This window comes from Eumetopias jubatus, unplaced genomic scaffold, assembly GCF_037043125.1.
Source record: "Eumetopias jubatus isolate StellerSeaLion01/CBP00866 unplaced genomic scaffold, mEumJub1_p1.0 scaffold_12, whole genome shotgun sequence".
NCBI classification, from domain to species: Eukaryota; Metazoa; Chordata; class Mammalia; order Carnivora; family Otariidae; genus Eumetopias; species Eumetopias jubatus.
The window spans coordinates 84062580-84085460 of NW_028274818.1; the positions used below are offsets into that span (position 1 = coordinate 84062580).

General features: G+C 47.4%; 1 protein-coding gene and 1 long non-coding RNA gene across 3 annotated transcripts in view; one reads left to right on the forward strand and one right to left on the reverse strand.

Moving 5' to 3' along the window:
- The window catches only part of VPS35L (VPS35 endosomal protein sorting factor like), a 115023-nt gene extending 94519 nt beyond the window's left edge, over positions 1–20504 (forward strand). For both annotated transcript variants that reach the window (XM_028091667.2, XM_028091668.1), the window contains 5 exons: positions 353–492; positions 8341–8506; positions 13502–13620; positions 19580–19726; positions 20252–20504. In XM_028091667.2, coding sequence (XP_027947468.1) covers positions 353–492; positions 8341–8506; positions 13502–13620; positions 19580–19726; positions 20252–20350 — 671 coding nt within the window. In that variant the 3' untranslated portion in view covers positions 20351–20504. The remainder of the gene's footprint in view (positions 1–352; positions 493–8340; positions 8507–13501; positions 13621–19579; positions 19727–20251) is intronic.
- Positions 846–14921, reverse strand: LOC114199670 (uncharacterized). Its single transcript, XR_003607336.2, has 3 exons — positions 14721–14921; positions 5277–5504; positions 846–956 (listed from the first exon to the last, which is right to left on the reverse strand). It is a non-coding gene; the product is annotated as an uncharacterized LOC114199670 (long non-coding RNA).
- Positions 20505–22881: the final 2377 nt, after the last annotated feature.

Genomic DNA, 22881 nt, shown 5'->3' on the forward strand with positions numbered 1-22881 from the left:
AGTCCCCACAGCTGTGATTTCTTGGCTTTCTATAAAAATTTGCCACTTGCTTATTTCACTTAATTCTTAAAGCCAGTTTGCAGTTCTTTGAGCTGAGTTGCTCAGTGAAGGAAGGAGGGAGACAGGGGGAGATGGAAGGCAACAGCAGTGCCCTCTCAACTCTCAACTGAATGTTCCACTAGTCGGTTAAGGTTGCAGAAACCCTCTTGTGGGACCTGTCCACTGTATGGGGCCCTCAACGTGGCCCAACTTCCACAGAACTCTCAGGACGGGCCTGCAGGCCTAGTGAAGAACAAAGCAGAACCTGAATTTTTCGGAGTTCTCATACACAGACTTTTCTTCTGTCTTGCAGCTGATGCCTTTTTCAAAGCCGCTATAAGCCTCATTCCAGAAGTTCCAAAGATGATTAATATCGATGGAAAGATGCGACCGTCGGAGTCATTCCTTCTGGAATTCCTCTGCAATTTCTTTTCTACTTTATTAATAGTTCCGGTACGTTTTGCCAGAAGAGCTATAGGTGATGTCCTTCTTTGATCTGCTTTATATACATTCTTAGCCCTAAAAGTGCAGGGATGTCCTATCTGTATCTTTGTGTTGGTTTTCTAGTCAGATGTTTAAATTACTCAATTTATCTTCTTTTCTTTTCTTTTTTTTAAACTATTATTTATTATGTAATCTCTTCCCCCAACGCAGGGCTCAAACTCATGATCCCGAGATCCCACATGCTCTGTTGACCAAGCCAGCCAGGTGCCCCTAAATTACTCAGTGTATTTTACATTCATTATGTGTCCTGGGTGTCTTAGTTGAGGTTCTCATACGATCAAGGGGGTGCCACTTACCGGGTAAGGGCTCAGGTCTTGGTACCGAGATGCCTAGGGTGGAACCTCGGCTCCCCCTCCTTCCAGCTCTGCAGGCTCGGGCAGTCATGTCCCATGACTGGGCTGCAGTCTTCTCATCTATAAAATGGAAATAATAATAGTGTCTCTATCTCTGGATTGTTGGGAGGGTTAAGGGAGTGAATATACATACGCGATTAGAACAGTTGGCACATACTCAGCCCTGTAAAAGGTGTTGGTGATGTTCTTTCAGTGGCAACTACTAGAAACCAAAACAAGGTGGCTGAGGTCAAAGGAGACATTGTTGGAAGCGTGCTGGGGTTTCTCGTGGGACATACGAGCAGTCAGGCTTGAGCTGGCAGGAATCAAGGCCCCTCTCCAGACCCAGCGCCAGGACCCTCAGTATCTAGCAGGGGTTCTTAACTCGGGGTCTGCCTACTCCCTGAAGGTCTGGCGGGGGCAACCATGAATTTAGATGATAAAAAAAAAGATCTTAATTTTTACAAATCTCAGTGAATAAACTTAGCCCTTTGCTTCACTGTGAGTTATAGGCAACGGGCCACATAGTAGTGACATAGCTGGGACTTTGTCACCAACGAAATCAGCCGTATGTTCTTAACACATTTCAGGTGTGACATATTTCAGAGGATGGCTAATTAAATGTATTCACCAAGAAGTAATAGAACACGATATGACAAATACATTGAAAAAATATGTTGACAAGTATATTTTAGCATAATTGGTTTCCTTTGTAGTCTTATGTATTTTATTTTCTGCATTAAAAATTGTGTTCTGAGGAGCCCGTAGCCTTCACCAGGCTGTGACAGGGCCAGGCACAAAACAAGACTGGCTCCTGGTAGAGCCCAATGTCTGTAGGAATCAGGAATCCTTGTTAAAATACAGATTCTTGGGACCCCTCTTCCAGAGAGGCTTACTGAAGAGTTTGGGATTGGGCCCTGAGTCAGCATTTTTGAAAGCCTCTTGAGTAAGTCAGGGGTGGACAGTCCTAGGACCACACTTTGACAGGAAGTAACTCTGCTCTCATGGGTACAAGGTTCCTTTCTGGGGTGACACAAATGTTCTAAAATTGTGGTGATAGTTGCACATCTCTGTGACATACTATCACTGAAGTGTGCATTTTGTGTGGCTGAATTGTCTGGCATTCGAATGGTCTCGTGGAGGAGCTGAGGAGACAAAAAATGACTCGGTTTCCAAGTATCGCAGTTGAGATCCCAAGTTCTCCAGAGAGAGGATGGTGTGGCCAAGAGCTCAATGCTTGGCTTCAGTGTTTTCAGATCACTTTCTTAGTCCTTTGTATCATCGGTTTCTCTTTTTTGGATAGCCCAGTTGTCAAGTGAGGGGACCAAAAAGAATCAGAGTTTCTAAGGAGCCAGCTGATGAATGTCATTGTTTACTGGTGAATTGGGATGCATTTTCCTTCTGCACATGGGGTTTTCTTCACGTCAAAAATCATTGGAGCCTTGACAAAAGCCTTGTGCTTGGAGTCAGAAACTTGAGTGCCGTCTGACCCAGTGACTCAGCAGCATTGTGGCTTTGGGAAAGTTTTCTAACTCTTCGGAGCCTCAATTGTCACCTTTCTAAAATGTCACCAGAATGCCCACCTGGCAGGGCTGCTGTAAGGCTGGATGAAACAACAGATCTGAAAGTGCTTCGGGACCCAGAAGCTCTGTCCCTGGGGCTGCGCATGGATGACCAGTGGGTGGAATCCAGCCCGTAAACAGGCTCTTTTGGCCACATAATGATGGAAAACATTTGGAATGAATTACCCACATTTAAAAATTGTTGGATCACAGAAAAACCCGATTTTCAGCTCCTCTTGAAAAATCCGATCCCGCCATGTGGGGCCCACATTCTCCGACCTGGCCAGTTGGCCACAGCTTGGGAGCAGCTGCCCCATTTTGGGGGGCGGTGCCCTCTCTGCAGTTCCAGTGGGCACCTCTGGACCCACTGAACCCATTTCTGTTGCCTGTTGGCCCCTTAGGCGTTCATGGGAATGTCCCCCTGGTCTCAGCAGATTTTTTCGTTCCCGATATCAGTGTGCATGCTTTTGCTGGGGTTTAGTAAAGATAATGAGATGAAGAATAGCCCCAGTGCGACTGCTCATCCATTGCCTTGTGCCGGGAAGTCCTTCCGCATCATTCAGTGTCTAGGATTCCTCCCCCCAAGCCCTGCAAGGGAGGAGTCACTGTGCCTTGTCCACTTAGGGCACCCCGGAGCTGGGGAGCCTGTGCGGCTTGCCTGAGGCCGCACGGCTAGTGAGCAGCCAAGTCAGGATTTGAACCCAGGTCTTTGCCGCTCCGGAGCCTGGCTGCAGCATCTGAGCCTGAAACGTTTACAGTGCACTTATCTGCTCGAGCTTGAGCCTTAGCAACCGTCTATCCCTCCCATGGGATGCAGCTACCACGGGCGGGCTTTGAGGGCCCAGATGTTCAGCCTGAAGAGCCGAGGCTAAGCGCTGAGTGGGCTCCCGGGCCAGAGGATGGGCTGCACCTGAGGTGCGTCTGTTGTGAGGAGGTTTAGCGTGGAGACGACTGTCCTCTCCCGCTTATATCCTGGTTCACATCATATCCTTTCATGTCACAGCTTTTACTGTTTAATTTTTTTCATTTAATGTTATTGTTGTAAGGACACTTAAAACGAGATCTACTCTCAACCCATATTTAAGTGTATGATATGGTAGGATTGACTACAGGCACAGTATTGGACAGAGATCTCTAGAGCTTATTCGTCTTGCCAATTGAACCTTGAAGCCCACTGATGAGTAGCTCCCCGTTTCCTCCTCCCCTCCAGCCCCTGGCAGCCACCATCCCACCCTTTGATTCTGTGAACGTAACTCTTTCAGATGGCCTTATATAAGCAGAATCGTGCAGTATTTGTCTTTCTGTGATGGACTTATTTCACTTAGCTTAAGGGCCTCCAAGGTTCATCCATGTTTTCGTATTTGACAACCTTTCCTTCTTTTTTAAGGCTGAATATTAATCTGTTGTAGATCAGGTTTTCTTCATCCATCAATGGGCATTTAGGTTCTTTCCATATCTTGGCTACTACAAATAGCGCCGCACTAAGCATGGGAGTACTAATATCTCTTAGAGATCCTGATTTCAACTCTCTGGATAAATACCCAGAGGTGGCATTGCTGGATCTTAGGGTAGCTCTATTTTTAACTGAGGAACCCCCATACTGTTTTCCAGAGTGGCTGCATCAGGCTACATCCCTGCCAACTGTGTACAAGGCTTTTAAAAGGCCTTGATTCATTTTATTTGTTGAGAAAAAACTTGAAGTGATTTTAGACTAAATAAACTACCTGGCCCACTTTATTCATATTTAGAAATGCAGAAATAAACATTCCCCCAGGCCAGCCCTCTCTCTGACAAACTGTACCGGTGTGGGAGCATTTGGAAGCATTCTGCTTTGGTGTTCACCGCGGTCAGCCTCTTGGTGGGCTGCAGAGAGATTTCTCTATATAACTGAGCTAATGCATTTCTCCTAACATTTTGGTAGGACATGTAGTCTTCACTGAATAGGTTCATTGTTAACACTTCAGAGGCCTAATTTTGATTCAGTTGACTTTTATAGGCAATGGAAATGTTACTACCATCAGTTTTCTGGCCCTGATCACCTAGGACACAGCAGGGAAACGTCTTTTTCTACTCCTTATCCTTGTGAAGAGGTCCAGCCCTGAGCATGACATGGGGTCTGAGTGCTGAGCTTCATTCATCCCATCTATTCTGTAAATACTTGCTGATCTGGGAATTCAGGAGTGAACCAGAGAAGTGCGTCCTCCACTCAGGAAGACAGACACTAAACAAATAAATACATACTTAAAACTACAGTTGTATAAAGTCCCACAAAAAAATACAGGGACTTCTGAGAACCCAGATTTGAAAGGAAGTGGGTCAGGGAAGTTTCCCAAGAACGTGCTGCTAGAGCTGAGATCCACAGGATGACTAGTAATGAAGGGCCTCGGGGGGACAGGAGAGGGCATTCTGGGCAGAGGGGGCAGCATGGGTAAAGGCCCTCAGGTGGGAAGGCACACCCTGCATTGGAGGGACCAGAAGAGAGCCTCAGTGACTCGTCTGTGGTGGTGCTGAGGGACACCGGGGGCGTGAGCCAGTCAGGCAGGCGTGGGCTCCTGCAGAGCCACGTAGTCCCCCAGACAGTGAGCTGGTTCCTGACAGCCTCGCATCCCCATGCTGCTCTGTCCCCCGCCCTCCCACTTCATTTCCCCCTCTTTCCTGCCCTGCTCCTCCCAGCGCCATGCCCCATCCTGCCCCATGTTCTGGCTCCTTTTCTGAAGGACTTTATTATTTATCACCAACACTTACACACCCCTTCCAGTGAGCCAGCCAGAAGTTCACAAATACTCCACAAACAGGCCTGTTACTCTCTTCATTGGCACAGAGAGGTGAAGTGACTTACCCAGGGTCACCAGCTCGTAAGCAGCCAAGACCAGAGTAAAACCCAGGATGTCTGTGCTCAGTGCATCTTTGCCGCCTCTGATCTTCACGATCCTGGGAAATCAGTCATTTCTGGGGTATTCCTTCTTCTGCCAAGGAATGGCATTTAATACAGGGATTCCTGCAGACCAGAACCAGGGACCCAAAGGGATATTGCGAATAGTGGAAGCCAGGTCACCTGTCTGTCCATCTGAGAGAGAGAGAGAGAGAGTTGATTGGGAGCTGCCTCATAAGCACTGGTTTGCTCTGTCAGGGAGGCAGCCTCAGCAGGGATGTGGGGAGGGGCGGGGGGGCACCTTGCTCTGCTTGTATTGCCAGCTGAATCCAGGACCTTTTTGTTCTTCTAATTTTGTTTTTAAAGATTTATTTATTTATTTTAGGGAGTGGGGGAGGGGCAGAGGAAGAGAGAATCCTGAAACAGATTTCCCGCTGAGTGCGGAGCAGGACACAGGGCTCCATCCCAGGACCCTGAGATCATGACCTGAGCTGAAACCAAGGGCGGGCCACTTAACTGAGCCACCCAGGCACCCCTTTCTCTTCTTCCCCTTTTTTAAAATCTGTGTTTGCTCGCCTTGTTTCGGTTGCTGGCACTGAAGTATTAAAGTACAATTAAAAAGAAAATGTTACAACCACTGAAGCATGGATATCCTATGGAAAACTTTTTCCTGGTGCAGAAGGTTGGAAATAGTCTCATCTCTTCAGTTATGAGCAAAAAGCTCCCGGAAATGGCTTACTGCAGACCTTTCTGTCTCCATGACCCCTTCCTTCCCCCTCGGTGGAGGTGTGCTGAATGGGCTCCCACTGCAGTTACGATGGCGGGGTTGAAATTGTGACTGGAACATTCAGATTGTTGTTTCTTCCCAAGGCAGATCCTTAAATAAAAAATATTTTTGAACATCCACATAGCAGAACAAAATAGCCCAGTCAGAAACAGCTGTTCACAGAGCGCGGCAGCAGTGAGTTGCCAGCTGAGAGCGACTCTAAATGGAAGGCAGACCACAGCGAGGGCGATTTTGATCACTCCAGTCTGAGGCGCTCAGCCTCGAGTGCATCGTGCGTCCTCTCTCTTGCTGATACCCAGGCACAACTCCTGTAGATGTTAACAGCTGTACCAAACCTCTCGCACCCCTCCACCCGCCTTCTCCTGGTCGAAAGTGTACTACTGGTCAGGTCCCAGCCGTCCTGGTCCCAGCCTTTGTCGTCCTCCGCGCAGGTGTTCACAGTGGCTGGCGTATGTGTGTGGCTTCCGCCCCCGTTAGCCGGCTCCATCAGGTCAGAGAGCGGCAGCGTAAATGTTAGCAGGAGTCTGTGCTCGAGCCCTGGTCCTTCCGTGGACCAGCCATGTGACACGGGGCCCGTTGACGTCTCCGGGGCTCATCTGCCATCTGTGAAATTAGGGGCTGGTCATAACAGTATCCTTCTGGAACGTAGAAAAGCTACCGTGGTGACCATGAACGTTAGCGACTGTTGTTTGTCTTTGTAGCCACCTTAGCGCCTGGCACGGAGAAGGCACTCCGGCTGTGATACGTTCGGCACTATTTACTGAGTGCTTGCCATGTGCCCGGCACTGCCCCAGAGCCAGGGACGGGGCACCGATCACATCGTGTTCCCTGGGCAGCCCTGGCTGTGAATCGGCAACTACGACAGCTGAAGTACCTGCCCTCCCGGGGCTCAGAGGCTAGGATGAAAGAGAGAGAAACGTAAACCAAGAGATGCCGTCAGAGATATTCCCAGAAGGAATAAATAAGTCACTTCAGAACTGCTCTGAAAAAATAAGGACGATTTGTGATGGAGACTGGGGGAGGGGGTGTGGAAGGCTCTGGAAGGATGACCAGGGAAGGCCTCAATGAGGAGCCCGCACGAAAGATGGGATCTAGAGACCATCGAGGAGCGGGCCCGGCCAGGTCTTGCAGATGAAGATTTCAGTCCGAGGGAACAGTAGGGCCGGGAGGCCAGACCTCCTTGGCACACAAGCTGCCGGCTGTAGCCTCCTTTGTTTGCCCTTCCATGGAGATCGGTGTGGGAGACTGGCCCCCGGGGACTGCGTCACCCGGGCGTGCTTCCTTCTCTCCAACTCGTTTCAGCCAGGGGCCGGGACCGACCGCAGACTGGAAGCAGGAGTGGAACAAGTTTGGGGTATTTATCCCCTCATGCTTACTGGCCCGTGGTTTGGCAATGGCCTTGTTCTTCTACCAAGGCCACGGTGGCCTGGCAGGACTGTGGGGGGTCCAGCTGGTCCCAGGAGCCATAAAGGTGTGGCCACCAGGTCAGCAAGGCGATGGTGGCAGGGCCCGGGCACTCACCCCTGGCGGTAGAGGTCTGGGGGGGGGGGGTGTGTTCAGGAGGAGAGCCCCAGAATCCCAGGTAGCCTGTCAGAAGGGAAGCCAGCTGCCAGCTTTTTACCGTCTGGAACCCTCTTTTGGTTCATTTCAGCATCTGAGAAACACCATTCTAAACTCTGAGTGTCTCTTGGGTTTTTCCTTTCCCAAGAGAGTGTCCTCAATTTAGCTGTTAATGTCACTGAACGCCCTGAAGAGCAATGCTATGTTTAAAGCTGGTGCCTTTGGTAGTGACAGTGATCATTTGGGGGGGTGGGGTTACCCAAAGTAGGTGGCTTTCACTGTTGCATCTGCTGCAAGACCCGCAGTCTTGCTTTTGTAGTCGAAGGAACAGGGCTTTTTACTGCTACACACATGGCAGAACAAGACTGTAATTTTGGAAACAGGCCATTAAGCTGACAGGTAACTTGGCCTTCTCGATTCCTTGGATCCAAGGAGGCTCTCAGGGCTTGTCTCCCAAGAGTGGAGCATGCTCATCAGTGGGGTTAACAACAGTCTCTGTTTTCTCGGTATTCCTGAACCAGGCTCATGAGTGGGCTTGCCTCCGGGAAGTGGCCGGCCACTGTAAGTCCTCCACAGCTGCGAACGGGAGGGACCTGGGCTTCTGTCTTCATGGTTTTGGGGGCTTTTCCCCCCGCTTCCTGCCTCGTATCTAGGATTAATTCTCCTGTTTTGACTTTCCACTAGGATCATCCCGAACATGGGGTCCTGTTTCTTGTTCGAGAGCTTCTCAACGTGATCCAGGACTACACCTGGGAGGACAGCAGTGACGATAAAATCCGCATCTACACCTGCGTCCTGCACCTGCTCTCCGCCATGAGCCAGGAGACCTACCTCTACCACATAGACAAAGGTAGCGGGGTGCCCTCCTCCCATACTACTCCGAGCTTGAAGTTCATAAAAGTCCAGTGAAATTTTTTTTTGTTTTCTTTGATTAATCTGGGTTTTTTACCCACCAGGAACTTCTACTCCAGGGCCTTGCTAAATGTGCCCAAATAAGAATTCCCTGAGCAGATTCCTGAGCCCCATCCCACCCCTTCTTAATTAGGATCCCCAAGAAGAGGCCTGAGAATTTTGTCTAGAACAAACATCCAAAATCATTTCAACAGTCAGACAAGTTTAGAGAAGCACTCTTTTGGATCTGTGCTCTGTCTGGTGCACTACGAGTAACCTAGAAAGGTGGTTACATACATACATGCCTGAGCTTCATTCAGGGTCTGCCCCTAACCCCAGTCTCAGGTGGGACTTCACCCAGTTCTTCAAGTGGTGCTGAGATTCTGTGAACCCCTGGTTAAGATGCTCAGAAGGAAGGAGGTGGCCTTGTTCCCCTATGTGCTACCAGCCATTCTGAATTTGCTGCTAGAAATTTGAAAGCAGACTTCTCATATCCTGGACACACAGGACAGTCCCAACTCCAGACCTTTGCCTGCAGAGCCCAAGCATCTACTCGCTTATCAAACCCTCAGTTCCAGTGACTGGTTTCCCAGAACATGGCCCTATTGTTAAAAGTGCTTTGGCCAGTAATGACATACTTGAGGGTTTAAGCAACTGTCTCTATACACTTGGAAATTTCAGGAAGCAAATTCGCAGGAGGGCCTTCCCCTATGACTCTCAGAGGCTTCCTCTAGCTGGGATTTGGGGGCTAATCGTTAAGATGTAACTTAGGGAGGCTGGTTGATGTCAAGGATGACAGCTCCCACGACTTGAGCTCCTACTGCATGCCAGGTAGCACACCAGACTCCGCGGATCTTCCTCCTGTACTCCTTATAGCACTGCAGAGTGTAAGACAAGCGTGGGTGCCCCCACTTTCCATTCCAGTAAGGGGACACTCAGACCCTGAGGTTTACTCAAGGTCCGATAGCCAGTTAGTAACAGAAGTGGAATTTACGCCCCAGAACTGTGGGGCGTGTATCATGCTCCCTCCTCAATTACAAAAGAACAGTGTTTAAATTAAAGTGTAACACGCTACGTACATACTATCCGCTGTAAAGCTCAGTGACTCATCACACAGTGAGCACACCCAGGTAACCCTCCCCCCAGGTCGTGCCCCCCTTCCAGTTAGCACCACCACTTCCTCTGCATGGTTCACCACTCTCTCGACTTGTAGCATCGCACGTTAGTTTATACAGTTCTCACTTTTATGTGAATGAAGTCATTTAGCATGCATACTTTGGTGTCTAGCTTCTTTTACTCAGTATTCCGTGTGTGAGCTCTGTCTGTGTTGTGCGTAGCCGAATTCCTCCTTTTGCACTGCCGTGTCATATTCCATGGCGTGGCCGTACCAGAATTCATTCCCTGACGGATGAAACATGCACATGTGCATGTTTCCAGTGGTTCTGGTTCTGGCCGTGAACATTCTTGGACATGTTCTTGGTGTACATTTCTGTTGGCTCTGTGCCTACAGGTGGAGTCGCTGGCTCATGGAACTTGCTTATGTTCAGCTTTGGTAGACACTGTCTCACGGTCTTCCAAAACAGTTGTACCCATTGACAACCCCACCAGGCATGAATGAGGGTTCCCTTTGTTCCTTCCCTGCGGTCAGTCTTTTTCATTTTGGCTCTTCTGATGAGTGTAATCTGCATTTCTCTGATGACTAATGAGATTGAGCACCTTTTCCTTTATTTGTTGGCATTTTTATTTCCTCTTTTTTGCCAAGTGCACACTGAGGGCTTGCAACTCTAGAGACTTCTGAGGACCAGGCACTGACGTGGAAGTGGGTCTGCAAACCTCAGGCCCTGTGAGAGGGGCAAGCCCTCTCCTCCCTCTTCTGGAGCAGATTCGTTTAACCCTCTAAGCTTACCACAGCCACGGCAGACTGGGGGGCTGGAGTGCTAGCTAGCAAAGGGAGCGTGGCTAGGTTTGATAGGCAGGAGCCTTTTAGACTTATAGCTTTTAGAGGAGAAAGCGGAAGGATGGGTGGGTTTTTTTCCCTTTTTTCTTGGCCCAGCTGTGTTTACTCTGGATGCGTAATTGTGACCTGACAATCGTCTTGGTAGGAGAGAGGCCCAGGGGGCCCAAAGGAGGCTTTGCTTTCCCATCCCTTATTCTAGGCAGCCTTGTAGTGTTGACACAGGTTAGAACTTCTGAAGAACTAGGGTCACAACTTTTTTGCATTTCCAAAGGATGCCTTTGCTGCTTTCTTTTTCTGTTAATAAGATGGTATTGTGAAATCACCTGGAGCAAGAACCCCAGCGCTTTCACCCAAGCCTGTGAGAGAGTGGGCGTGTTCCACATGGAAGGGGAGGATGGCGGAGTACTGAATGTTTACTTCATATGCAGATAGCGTCGATCTGGCTGGAAGACCACAAACCCAGGATGCCTCCATGGAGCCATTGTAGCCCCTTGGCTGCTCCACGCCACCTGCCAGGCCCTTGAGGTGTTGAGGGTCATGATCCTCGGGCCAGACAGATGCAGGGACTGTGGGCTATTCTTAGTGTCCGCTTGCCAGGGATGTCATTTATCTCCCTCATACGAGCTGCGCCTGGATTCGCAGGGCCACTGCACACACTGGTCTGACCAACTTCCTTCTAATTCTCAAGTTTCTCCTTTCCTCCCTCTGTCACCACCAAGTGTTAGCATGGAAAACTCATCCCGCCCCCGTTCCCCCTTTAGCACTTCATCTAGTGAATTTAACCTGTAGAGCTTAGCCTGATCTTGCTAATTCCAGAGTTCCATCCCAGGCCTAGATTTTAGGAGCTCATAACCCTTTGCACTGCCCGCTTCTAACAATCAGTACATGCTGTTGTGATTGCCTCTTTGCTGGTCTGTGAGCATCTGTGAGGCAGGGACTGAATCAGCCTTGCCCCCCACTGGGTCCCCAGCTCCTAGCCTGGAACCTGGTGCAGAGCAGGCCCTCATCCAGGAGGGGCAGAGAGAGAGAGAGAGAGAGAGAGAGAGAGAGAGAGAGAGAGAGAGTGTGTGTGTGTGTGTGTGTGTGTGTGTGCGCGCGCGCGCGCACACGCAAGTGAGCAGCCTGCTCTGAACACACCCCTGGCCCCTCTGGGGAGGAACCCTGGGGTGTGTCGGCCATGGGCGGTCTTAGACCTTCTCTCTTTTCCAGTGCTGAGCTCATCAGAAAGAGAGTAGATTCCAACCCGGAGTAAGCCTGAGAATTTATGCCAGGAACTATTCTGGTCCTCAGCAGTAGACTTGAGAAATTCCTTCCTGCCGCCCTGCAAACTCAGGTGGTGGTGAATGGCTGAATCACATTCCTTTACCAGAATCCCAATCTTTTACATTCTTTTAAGAGAATAGCTGTCCTCCTCTGACTGGTGGATAGCAGTTGAGACGCAGCTCCATACACAGGCAGTTCAGAAGTGGATTAGAGATCGCCTTTACACAGAGAGGCTGGGGAGCAAGGAGACTGCTGGGGAGCAGTTCTTATTTTTAGGCAACGTGTCTGCAATCTGCTTACGACTGGTTCAGCCACAGAACTCCATTATGTGTCTGTGTGTCTGTATGTGTGTGTCGTGGAGAGCACAGGTATGTATTCAGTGTACTGTTTTCCCGACTTTTCGGCAGCCTTGCCAGTTTTCAAAATAAAAAGCAGTAAGGAGAGTTGTTATTCTTGAAATAGCAACTAGAAATGTACAGAAGGCATATCTGAAATTAATTAATTACTGTGTGCTTATTCCCATCCCATTCTCTGGAAGGTTCAAGATGACAGGAAATCATGAAATTTAATTTTTTTAATTAAAAGAATTGGCTTTTTTTTTTAAAGATTTTATTTATTTATTTGAGAGAGATAGAATGAGAGATAGAGAGCACGAGAGGGAGGAGGGTCAGAGGGAGAAGCAGACTCCCTGCTGAGCAGGGAGCCCGATGTGGGACTCGATCCTGGGACTCCAGGATCATGACCTGAGCCGAAGGCAGTCGCTTAACCAACTGAGCCACCCAGGCGCCCAAAAGAATTGGTTCTTAAGCAGCTATAAATTAGGAAATATAGATGTACACATATCGGCTCTACTATGGATACTTTTGTCACTTTTTAAAAATTAATAGTATCTTATAATTATGTTATTAATAGTATGTTATAACAATAATATAGTGTAGTATGTGGTAATTAATAACTATAAATCATATACTTTTATTATTCTCCAAGTATTTAATACTGTAACAGAGCATTTATTTTTCTGATTTTTTTTTTTTAAAGACTTATTTGAGAGAGAGCGTGCATGTAAGGGGAGGGGCATAGAGAGAGAAATCCTCAGGCAGACTCCCCCGCAGAGCATGGAGCCCGATGCAGGGCTCGGTCTCACAACCCTGAGATCACAATCTGAGCCAAAACTAAGAATTAGACGCTTAACCAGCTGAGCCACCCAGGCGCCCCCTGTTGGATTATTTTCTTAAAAATAAATACCTTGGAATGGCTTCCCCAAGTCAAAGATAAGGACTTTTTGTACTAAGGCTTTTTTTACATTTTTTAAAAATTCATAACCTACATAGTGATAAAATAAAGTTTACCACTTTAACTTTTTAAGTGCAGAATTCAGCTTTCATCAGGTATATTCAGTGTTGAGCAGCCATCACCCCTACCCAAGATTTTTTAATCATTCCAACAAACTCTGTACCCAATAGACAGTGACTTCCTATACCCCCGCCCCCCTGCCCCTGCCTGTGGTGTCCTCCACTCTGCGTCCTTCTACAAATCTGCCTGTTCCAGTGTCCTGTGGAAGAGGAATCATGCAGTATTTGTCCTTTTATGTCCGGCATATTTCACTTACATAAAGCTTTCAAGATTCATCCACGTTTCAACACGTATCAGAATTTCATTCCTTTTTATGATTGCATAATGTTCCTTTGTATGGCTAGACCACGCTTTGCTCACTGCTCTGGTCTGTTCCATCAGTTGACTCCAACGACAGCCTGTATGGGGGAGACTCCAAGTTTCTGGCAGAAAACAACAAGCTCTGTGAGACGGTGATGGCTCAGATCCTGGAGCACCTGAAAACCTTGGCCAAGGATGAGGTAGGTGCCCTCTGCCTGCTCCATCTGAATGCACGGGTTTCCAGGGTGGTTGGACATTGGTCCATTCTGGAAAGGAAACTCGGTCATGTGAGTAATGTGTTTCTGTGCAGACCGATAACTGAGTGCTCCATCCAGGGCTTTTGCTCCTGTACTAAATGCTCTGTTTTTCAGTTGCTTGCCTCTCCTATCAGAATATCAGCTCCCTGGGGGGCTGGGACCTTGCGACATGAGTCTTGGAGACCTCCCTGTCTCTGGGGCCTGTGTGTCACTCACCACAGCATCCCTCCACCTTGAAAAGAGGCCCGCATACAGCAGGTGCTTGATCCATACATGCTGAATAAATTGCCTGTATTTTGCACATCATAGGTTTTTTTCATGCCCATGACCAGCCTGAGGTGCAAGTGCTCTGTTTATTCTCATTGGACAGTAAAGGAAACTGAGGCTCAGAGAGGTTTCTCCACAGCCCTGGGTTTCCTCTGGTGATAGAACGGGGTCATCACCTTGATCCCCAAGGCTGAACTTTGAGCCACTGCATTGCCCTCCTCGACCAAGGCCTTTCACTTACCTTGTAAGAAGTGGCATGTGGTTCCTGTCCCACCACAGTGGAGGTTGTTTCTCCAGCCTTTGTTTTTTTTAAAGATTTTATTTATTTATTCATGAGACACAGAGAGGCAGAGGGAGAAGCAGGCTCCTCGTTGAGTAGGGAGCCCAATGCGGGGCTCGATCCCAGGACCCCGGGACCATGACCTGAGCCGAAGGCAGATGCTTAACCAACCGAGCCACCCAGGCACCCTATCCAGCCTCTGTTATGTGAGTGTAGCGTTGAGGACTCTGCATTTATCATTTCACTGAATTCTCAGGACAGACCAGTGAGGTGGGACAGCTGTTCCTTTACACTGTACGGACAGGGAGACAGCCCTAGAGTGGTAGCTACGCAGTGTGGTCGAGGCAGTCTTCTGGAACCTTTGTTCTTAACCACAAATTACACGGATATGTCAGATGCTGCATCTTTTATGTTTTCAGAGCAGTTTTTCCATAGTCTCCATATAGTTAGATGATAGTTAAATTTAATTTCCATTTAGTACAGTCTACATACCTACCTGTTCCCTTCTCCAGTTATGCCAACCACCGCTTCCTTTGCAGCTTCAGTCCTAACATGTAGGTGACAGATGGCTCCCAGAGGCCCCGTCTCAGGCTTGTTCAGACCTAGGCTCATCTCTGGGAGTGTGTTCAGGCTGATTCCTGTTGTGTAGTCGGGGCCTGTGGGAAGGGGGGCAGAGGGGGGCAGTGCCTTAGGAGTCAAAGCTGGTGCTTGACCTTTCTCTGTGTTCTTTCCATGGGTCGGCTGGTGCCTGAATCTGTTTCCACCTCCATGTGTCATTCCTAATTTCATCCTGGCAGGCCCTGTACTCTCCCGCCACCCTGCTCCTCAATTCCCTTTGCCAAAGCTAAGGCAGATTTCGGACTGCCTATTTCCCAGTAGCTTCCCAGCCTTCCCCTACCTTCCCTTCCCTTCCCTGGATTCTCCCGTTCCTAGGTTTTGCTCCTTTATCCCCACCCCGTCAAACCCTTTGAAGACAAAATAAGTTCAAACTGAATTTTAGGTTTAATTCATACTCATTTCCGGGGCTATATGAAATACCACCATTGTCCTTACCCCCTTCCCCACCAGAAAACCACAAGAATATTATATAGCTACGTATGGACGTACACGTGTATGATATACATATGTGTTCTGGGTTCCCATTATCCCCAGGATATTCAAGCAGGTGCTGGAGAGAGTGGGATTTTTCTCTGGACTCCATCCTCCAGTGCCCCCTGCCAAGTTCTAGGGCCAGCCTTAGGGTTAGCAGTAGGTCCCACGTGCATCACAGCACCCTCTCTAGGGAGGGAGCATGTGTTGGTGTGTCCCACCGACCTGGGGACCCTTCTGGATGCAGGGCTGGGGAAGTTAACACATGGAGGGCGCTTCCCTGTCGGGACAGGGCAGAATCAGAACCCCGATTTCTTCAGGGAGACTGGTTTATCAAACCAGTGAGTATCAGAAGAGACAATTCTCCCCCAACTGAAAAGGCCTTTTTCAAACACGGGCAAACTTTTAGGGCTAAAGACCCAGCTCTTCTTTGTCTCTGTGTATTGGTAGTTTTCAGGGGAGAGCTCTTCCTACCCTACAGGAGAAATGGGGTCCTTTATCTTGAGCTCCTCTGCCATGAAAAATTCTTCTTAGGCACCTTTTCCTGATTTTTAAAACCATGGGTTCTGGCTCCAACTTCTAGCCCAGGGACCTCTTAGAGCAGTACTGTGTTTAACAGATACACCCAAAAAAATTTGCCACATGGCTTGAAAATACATTTCTTCACCCTGATGCAACAGGCTGGGTTTAATCAGATGTGACCACTGACAGCGTAAATGACCATAGCCTAGCACAACCCCCAAGCTCACAAAAATAAAGCCAAGAACTGTATGTAGTAGTTGTGTCCCATTACCACTACCCCCCGCCCCCTGCTGCCATGGAGTTTCAGTTACCTGGGGCCAACTACTGTCCAGAAGCAGATTCTCCCCGCTCCTGACATCTAATCAGGTCAGTAGCAGCCTAACATGATGTCACGATGCCTGTGTCATTCACCTCATCTCATGGAGTTTATCCCTTTACATCATAAGGGTGAGTACAGTACGGTAGTTTGAGAGACCAGATTAACATAACTTTTATTATAGTATATAATTCTATTGTTAATTTCTTACTGTGCCTAATTTATAAACTATCAGAGGTATGTATGTATAGGAAAAAACAGTACATACCAGGTTCAGTACTGTCCGTGGTTTCAGGCATTTACTGGGGGTCTTGGAACACATTTTTGCAGTTGGGGGGGGGATAGTGCTGTGGTTGTATTTAATGTTTATGTCTCTTTTTCTCTTGGGGGAGGGGGCACTGATTGACTCTGAAACAGGATTCTGAAAAAATAGCAAAGTTGGAATTCTTCCAAAGAACATTTCAACTCACATAATACCAGGGACATTTAGTGAAAATGTCCTTCCATATATGCACATTTACCGAACTAAAATGGAACCTACCATCCTTCATTTTAACAATGCAGTGCAAAATTCAGCATAGGCAAGCACGTCATGGCAGGGGCCCTGGGAGTTTGGGACCTGGGAAATGGGTCAGAGTTCTCTACCAGGTGGAGAGCAAAGCTTCCTGCTTTTTGAAGACCCCCAGTGCCGATGCCAGGCCTGAGTAGGTCATCTCGATGCTGGGAGCAGCCCTGCTTCCAAAATTTTCTCTGAATCTACATGAAGGGACTCACCAGTTTACTCATGAACTTCGTGAAGTTGTTTGTTTGGGTGTGGTGAAGCTGGGAATCATGCCAGACCCGTGGAGCTTCCTGGAAATGACAATTCTCATAGGAAAACAATGAAAAGAAGCTATTTTCTATTTAAAAACCTCTGGAGAAGAGGGGGGCTTCAAGGCCCTGATTTGGTTCTCTCATAATGTGTTCGTGGTTTTTGGGTCTTTGCATGTAGGTTGGCATGACTTCTCATCCCTCAGATCTGTCTCTCATGATTTCACTTTTAATGGGCTGTGCATTTTAAACATGTGGATTGGGCTTTTTAAGATAAAATGCTTACTGAGAAGATACAGAATAGAGAAATAGCTAGTTGTTAGATATTGTCTCCCTTGTCTTTTAAAAAAATCTCTCTCACTTCAGTGAAATGTAGTTAAAGGACCTCTCTCCGGGGAGACTCTTTTAGTTGTATTTGAAATAGAATTTGTTTTAGCTTTGTCCTGAAGATACGCACCCTCCTGTTGTCCCAGCCATCAGACAAGGGCTGGTTTGAAAGGCAGGCAGCAGGTTGGGCTGGAACCCACGGAATGGTGATCTCTGCCCAGGTTCCTGGTTGGGGTAGAAGAACTGCATTGTCTTGATTAGAGAGAGGATCCCAAGCAGGCAGTCAGCTGCCACTTAATGAGTCTGTGCCCGGTACTTGCCGCTTTTCTCCCAGGGCCTGCAGGCTTGGGCAGTGCACGGCATGACCCCACTCCTTGACGGTAACGTTCAGTCAGCTCAGCTGCTTCTGTGACTGTCGTAGGTCCGGGCCGTTGCCAAGGCAGGCTCGACTGGCCCTGCAATGGAGGTCTCTTCATTGCTGCTCAGCCACCCTTGCCCAACTGTGCTTGAAGCTGCACCTTGATAGTTTTTTTTTCCCTCCACCAAGAGACTGTAAATTCTCACATGGCAGAGGATGGCAGGAAGGATTAAGTTGGCTCAGTAGTTAGAAGAGGATCTGGCTCCCACGAATATTTGTAGAACGATGGATGGACACATCAATGGTTACTAGGTTGGTTTTGTCCACCCTGAGTAGTTGAGAAAAGCAACTCTTAGCCTCTTCAGAATTTGGAATCCTAATGTGATGCTAACACTGGGTCTATGGGAATATTCCATCAGCTGGAGTGGAACATGGAAGGGTGTGGGCACAGGCTTTGGAGTCAGACCACTGGAGCCCAAATCCCTGCTTTGTACTTAAGACCTGTGGTCCGTGAGCAAGTTCCCCAAAGATTTCTGAGCTTTGAGGGTCTCTGCAAAATGGGAGTGGATTGGATTTCTCTTGCAGCCTTACAAAAAACTGCCACAAACTCAACAGCTTAAAACACTCACTTATATTATCAGTTTGGTGAGTTGACAGTGAAAATCAAGGTGTTGACTGACTGGCTTCCTTAGGGTGCTGGCAGACTTGAGTTCCATGCAGTTGTAGGACTAAGGTCCGTTTCCTTGCTGGCTCTTGGCTAGAGGTGTTCTCAGCTTCTAGAAGTTGTCTGCATTTCTTGGCTTTTGGCCCCCTTCTTCCATTTGAAAGCCATCAATGATAGGTAGCATCCTCATGCTTCAAATCTCTGTGAACTCACCCCTTCTGCCTCTTCTGCTACTGGTCTCTCAGAAATTTCTCTGCCTCTTAGGGCTCAAGGGATTAGATTGGGCCCACCCAGATAATCCAGGATTCTCCAAGGTCCATAACTCTAATTACATCTACAAAGTCCCTTCACCCTAGCACCCAGTACAGTGCTTGAATAACCAGGGGTTGGGATCCTTGGGAGACAGTGCAAAACATGTACCTACATGTGCCTAGCTGGTCAGAAATGTGCTTCCCACGAAGATGTGCTGTGTAGATTAAATGAGATGAGCTGTATAAAGCACGGAGAATACCTGTCCCACTTTAAGGGCTCCTTTCTCATCTGCTTTGCTGGACTCACTGATGTTCTGCATTGTGAGGCAAGGGCCCAGGTCAACAGCTGTCCAGGGTCCCCATGGACCGTGACAGAACCTGGCTGGCTGGTTAGGCCCACCTGTTCACTGGGCCTTCCCACATGCCTCTGTTTAGCTTTCAGAACTTGTATCCTTTCTCCAAGGCCTGTTGTTGAATTCAGGCTTGGTCTACCCTGACATTTTGGTTAGACTTCGCTTGTTTAGGTACCTCTAATCAGAGGCAAGATTTGGTATTGTAGAATAGGTCTTAAGAAAGCTGGGCCTGGGCTGTTTATGGGGAGCTGTCAGTTGGTCTTTATTTCTGCCCTAGACAGTGACCATACCTTTGGATGGCTCAGGATACATCTGAAAGACATTTTATTGTAGCCTTTCAGTTTTTGTTTGTACTTGGAAGAAGGCCTATCACTTCATTCCTTTACCCTGCTGTGTGTGGAGTCTCATGAAAGTATCACTTGCTTCTGCTTCCATTTCATGAGTAATGCCCATGTGGGAGGCACAGAATGAAGGCTTCATATGCTTCATCTCATTCAATCTTCACTTACCCGAGGAGCTGGCACTACCTTACTCTCCTACAGCTGAAGGCGGGACTTGGGAGGTTAAGCAGCTTGCCCTACGGAAGATGCATGGTAGAGCTGGCATCAACACTGGGTCCAACCTGGGCCCCATGTCCAGATGGTAATCTCTCTCTCCTGTTTCAGGCTTTGAAGCGCCAAAGCTCCCTGGGCCTTTCCTTCTTTAATAGTATCTTGGCACATGGAGACCTGCGCAACAATAGACTCAACCAGCTCTCTGTCAACCTGTGGCACCTGGCACAGAGACACGGCTGTGCAGATACCAGGACCATGGTGAGGCACTGGGAAGGCATGTGGGTCCTGGTAAACCACATGGAGCCACCGGCCAGAGCACAACTGGCCTCAACAAACCCCGGTCTCCCCTTCCTTTTATTCTCTCTGAATAAAATACACATCTATAAAAATGTGAGCTATTCCTGGTCACACCAAAATCTGATTTTAGAAGCAAATTATAATCTAAGAAGTTGTACTTAAAGATTTCGCTCTTTAAGATTTTATTTATTTGAGAGAGATGGTGAGGGAAAGCACAAGCAGGGGAAGCAGCAGAGGGAGAGGGAAAAGCAGGCCTCCGGCTGGGGGGCTCAATCCCAGGACCCTGAGATCATGACTGAGTTGAAGGCAGACCCTTAACTGACTGAGCCACCCAGGCGCCCCATACTTTAAAGACTTGGTTGGTTGGTTCTCCTCCTTTATCCTTCAAAAGACTTTAGCTGTAAGAAAGCATAAACTCACAATATGGTTGATTTGTTGGCGCACTGGTGAACCAGAAAGAATACTGATTGTTCTTTTTCCTCCTAGGTGAAAACTCTGGAATACATCAAAAAGCGAAGCAAACAACCAGATATGGGTCATCTGACTGAACTGGCCCTCAGGCTCCCTCTGCAAACAAGGACCTGACTAGGGCTGTGAAGTCAAGTCCAGAAAGACCTGCTTTGCTTTTTTTATTTTTACATATACAAATGGTTTCAGCTTTGGCCTCTACCCAGATTATTGTGACAGTGAAGAAGTAGGAATTGTTCAGAGCATTAAAATCCAATCTTGTTCACAAGAATAGCAGTGTCTTTGCGCAAGTGGCCTTCAGATCAACCTTTATTGAGAAACAGAAGAACACAAGTAACATCTGTCACGTGTGTTTTTTAACTAGAAAAACCCTGAAAAGGGGTCTAGTTTTAAAGAGCCACTGTTACCTAATTTGAGGGCCTCAAGTCTGGAATTGAAAGTTGCCTAAACCACCACAGAAGATTGATAAAAGGTAGATGATGCAATTAACTTTTCTATCAAAAGGCAGCTCTGGATAGGACTTCAGAATATACTGGTTTATACCTAGCTCTCGATGGCAACACAGAAGATGCGAGTGCAGCAGCTCACGCATACGTGGGCACAGCAGGGCATGCATGAGCACCACCAGCAGGCACCCCCACTGCACCCACTGGAACTCCTGGGAGGATGGCACAGTAAGGTTGTGAACTCACCTTTCCCACGGACACACTAATGATGCAGCTACACAACATGCAACTCACTCAGTTCCAAAGACTTAGCAGAACAGCTCTTAACACAGCTAAAGACAAAAAGCTACACTGAGAAGGGTAGGAGGGGCAGAGAGAAGGTCAAGAACCACATCCTGGGCACAGTGACCCATAAAGTGGGAGGGATATCACTCATAAGTGGCAAGAGTCAAGCCTCTCATAGGGTGGGGTCTGCAGCACCAGGAAGATGAGCTCCCATAATGTTGAGCTGTGGAAATCTGTGGGGCTTAACTCTGGGAGAGCCAAAGGCTATAGAAAACTGAGGGTCTACTCTTAATCACTCTGAGACCCGAGGTAGCAGTTTGAAAAGTACTGGGTTACACATGAAGGACATTTACTAATTTTAGGGCATGTGCTGGGAGGGGCAACAATCTGTAGGAATTTTCTCTGGGAATGGAAGAGTTTGCAGGTCACTTTCTACTTTGCTAGCACCACTGGCACTGACCAGGCATTAATCTTTGGACTCACCTTCCCAACAGGCACAGCTTGCGCCTACCACAATGCTCAGAGCAATTGTGGCCAAATCTCACTGCTACCCACCAGTGCGTACACAGCCCATACAGGGGACGTGCCTGGAGCACCTGGTTCTGGTGGCCAGGGGAGACAGCACTATTGGCCCCCACAGGATGCCTCCTACAGAAGGCCACTACCTTAAAGACCAGATGTAGCTGACCTACTAAATACAGAGTAGACAAAATGGAGTAAGTTCCAAACAAAAGAACCAAAACAAAACCTCAAAAATGAACCAGAGATGCCCTTCCTGATAAAAGAGTTCAAAGTATCAGCCATAGAGATGCTAGCTGGACTTGAATTCAGTGAGAACTTTAATAAAGAGATAGAAAATATAAAAAAGATTGAGCTGAATACAATAACAAATGAAAAATACCCTCTAGTGTATCAATATCATAGAAGGTGCAGAAAAATGAATCAGCAATCTGGAACACAAGGTATTAGAAATCAAGCTGAACATTTGCATTACAAACATCCCAGGAGAGAAGAAAAAATGGACACAAAACTTACCATATAATAACTGATAGCTTCTATAACCTAGAGAAGAAAATGGACATCTAGCACCAGGAAGAACAGAAAGCCCCAAACAAGATGAATCCAAAGAGGTCCATACCAAGACACATGATACAGTTGGCTCTTTTAACAACACAAGTCCACTTACATGTAGATATTTTTTCTATGCAGTACAGAACTATATTCTCTCTTCTGATTTAATTTTTTCTCTAGCTTTAAAAATACAGTATATAACAGAAAATGTGTGTCCATCAGCTGTTTAAGGCTTCTGGTCAACAGTAGGCTATTAGTAAACTTGGGGGGAGTCAAGAGTTATATGTGGATTTTCAACTGCACAGGGGATTGGTGCCCCTAACCCCTGCATTGTTAGGGGTCAACTGTAGTTACAATGTCAATAATTAATGAAAACCTTAAAAGCAACAGGAGAAAAGCAACTAATAACATACAAAGGAAACCCCCACGAGGCTATCAACTGCTTTTTCAGCAAAAACTGTGTGCCAGAAAGGAATGGCGTGATCTATTCCAAGTGCTGAAAAGAAAAAACCTACAGCCAAGAATACCCGTCAAGATTATCATTCAGAATTGCAGGAGAAATAAGTTTCCCAAACAAAAGTTAGAGTTCATCACCACTAACCCAGCCTTACAAGAAATGTTAAAGGGACTTCTTTAAGTGTAAAAGGACATAACTAGAAAATTATGAAAGAAAAAATTTCACTGGTAAAAACATACAGTAAAGGTAGTAGATCAATTATTTATAATAGTACGAAGGTTAAAAGACAAAAGTAGTATCAATTTTATCTACCATAATTAGTTAATGGGTACACAAAATAAAAAGATGTAAAGTATGACACCAAATACATAAAATGTGGGAGGGCAGTA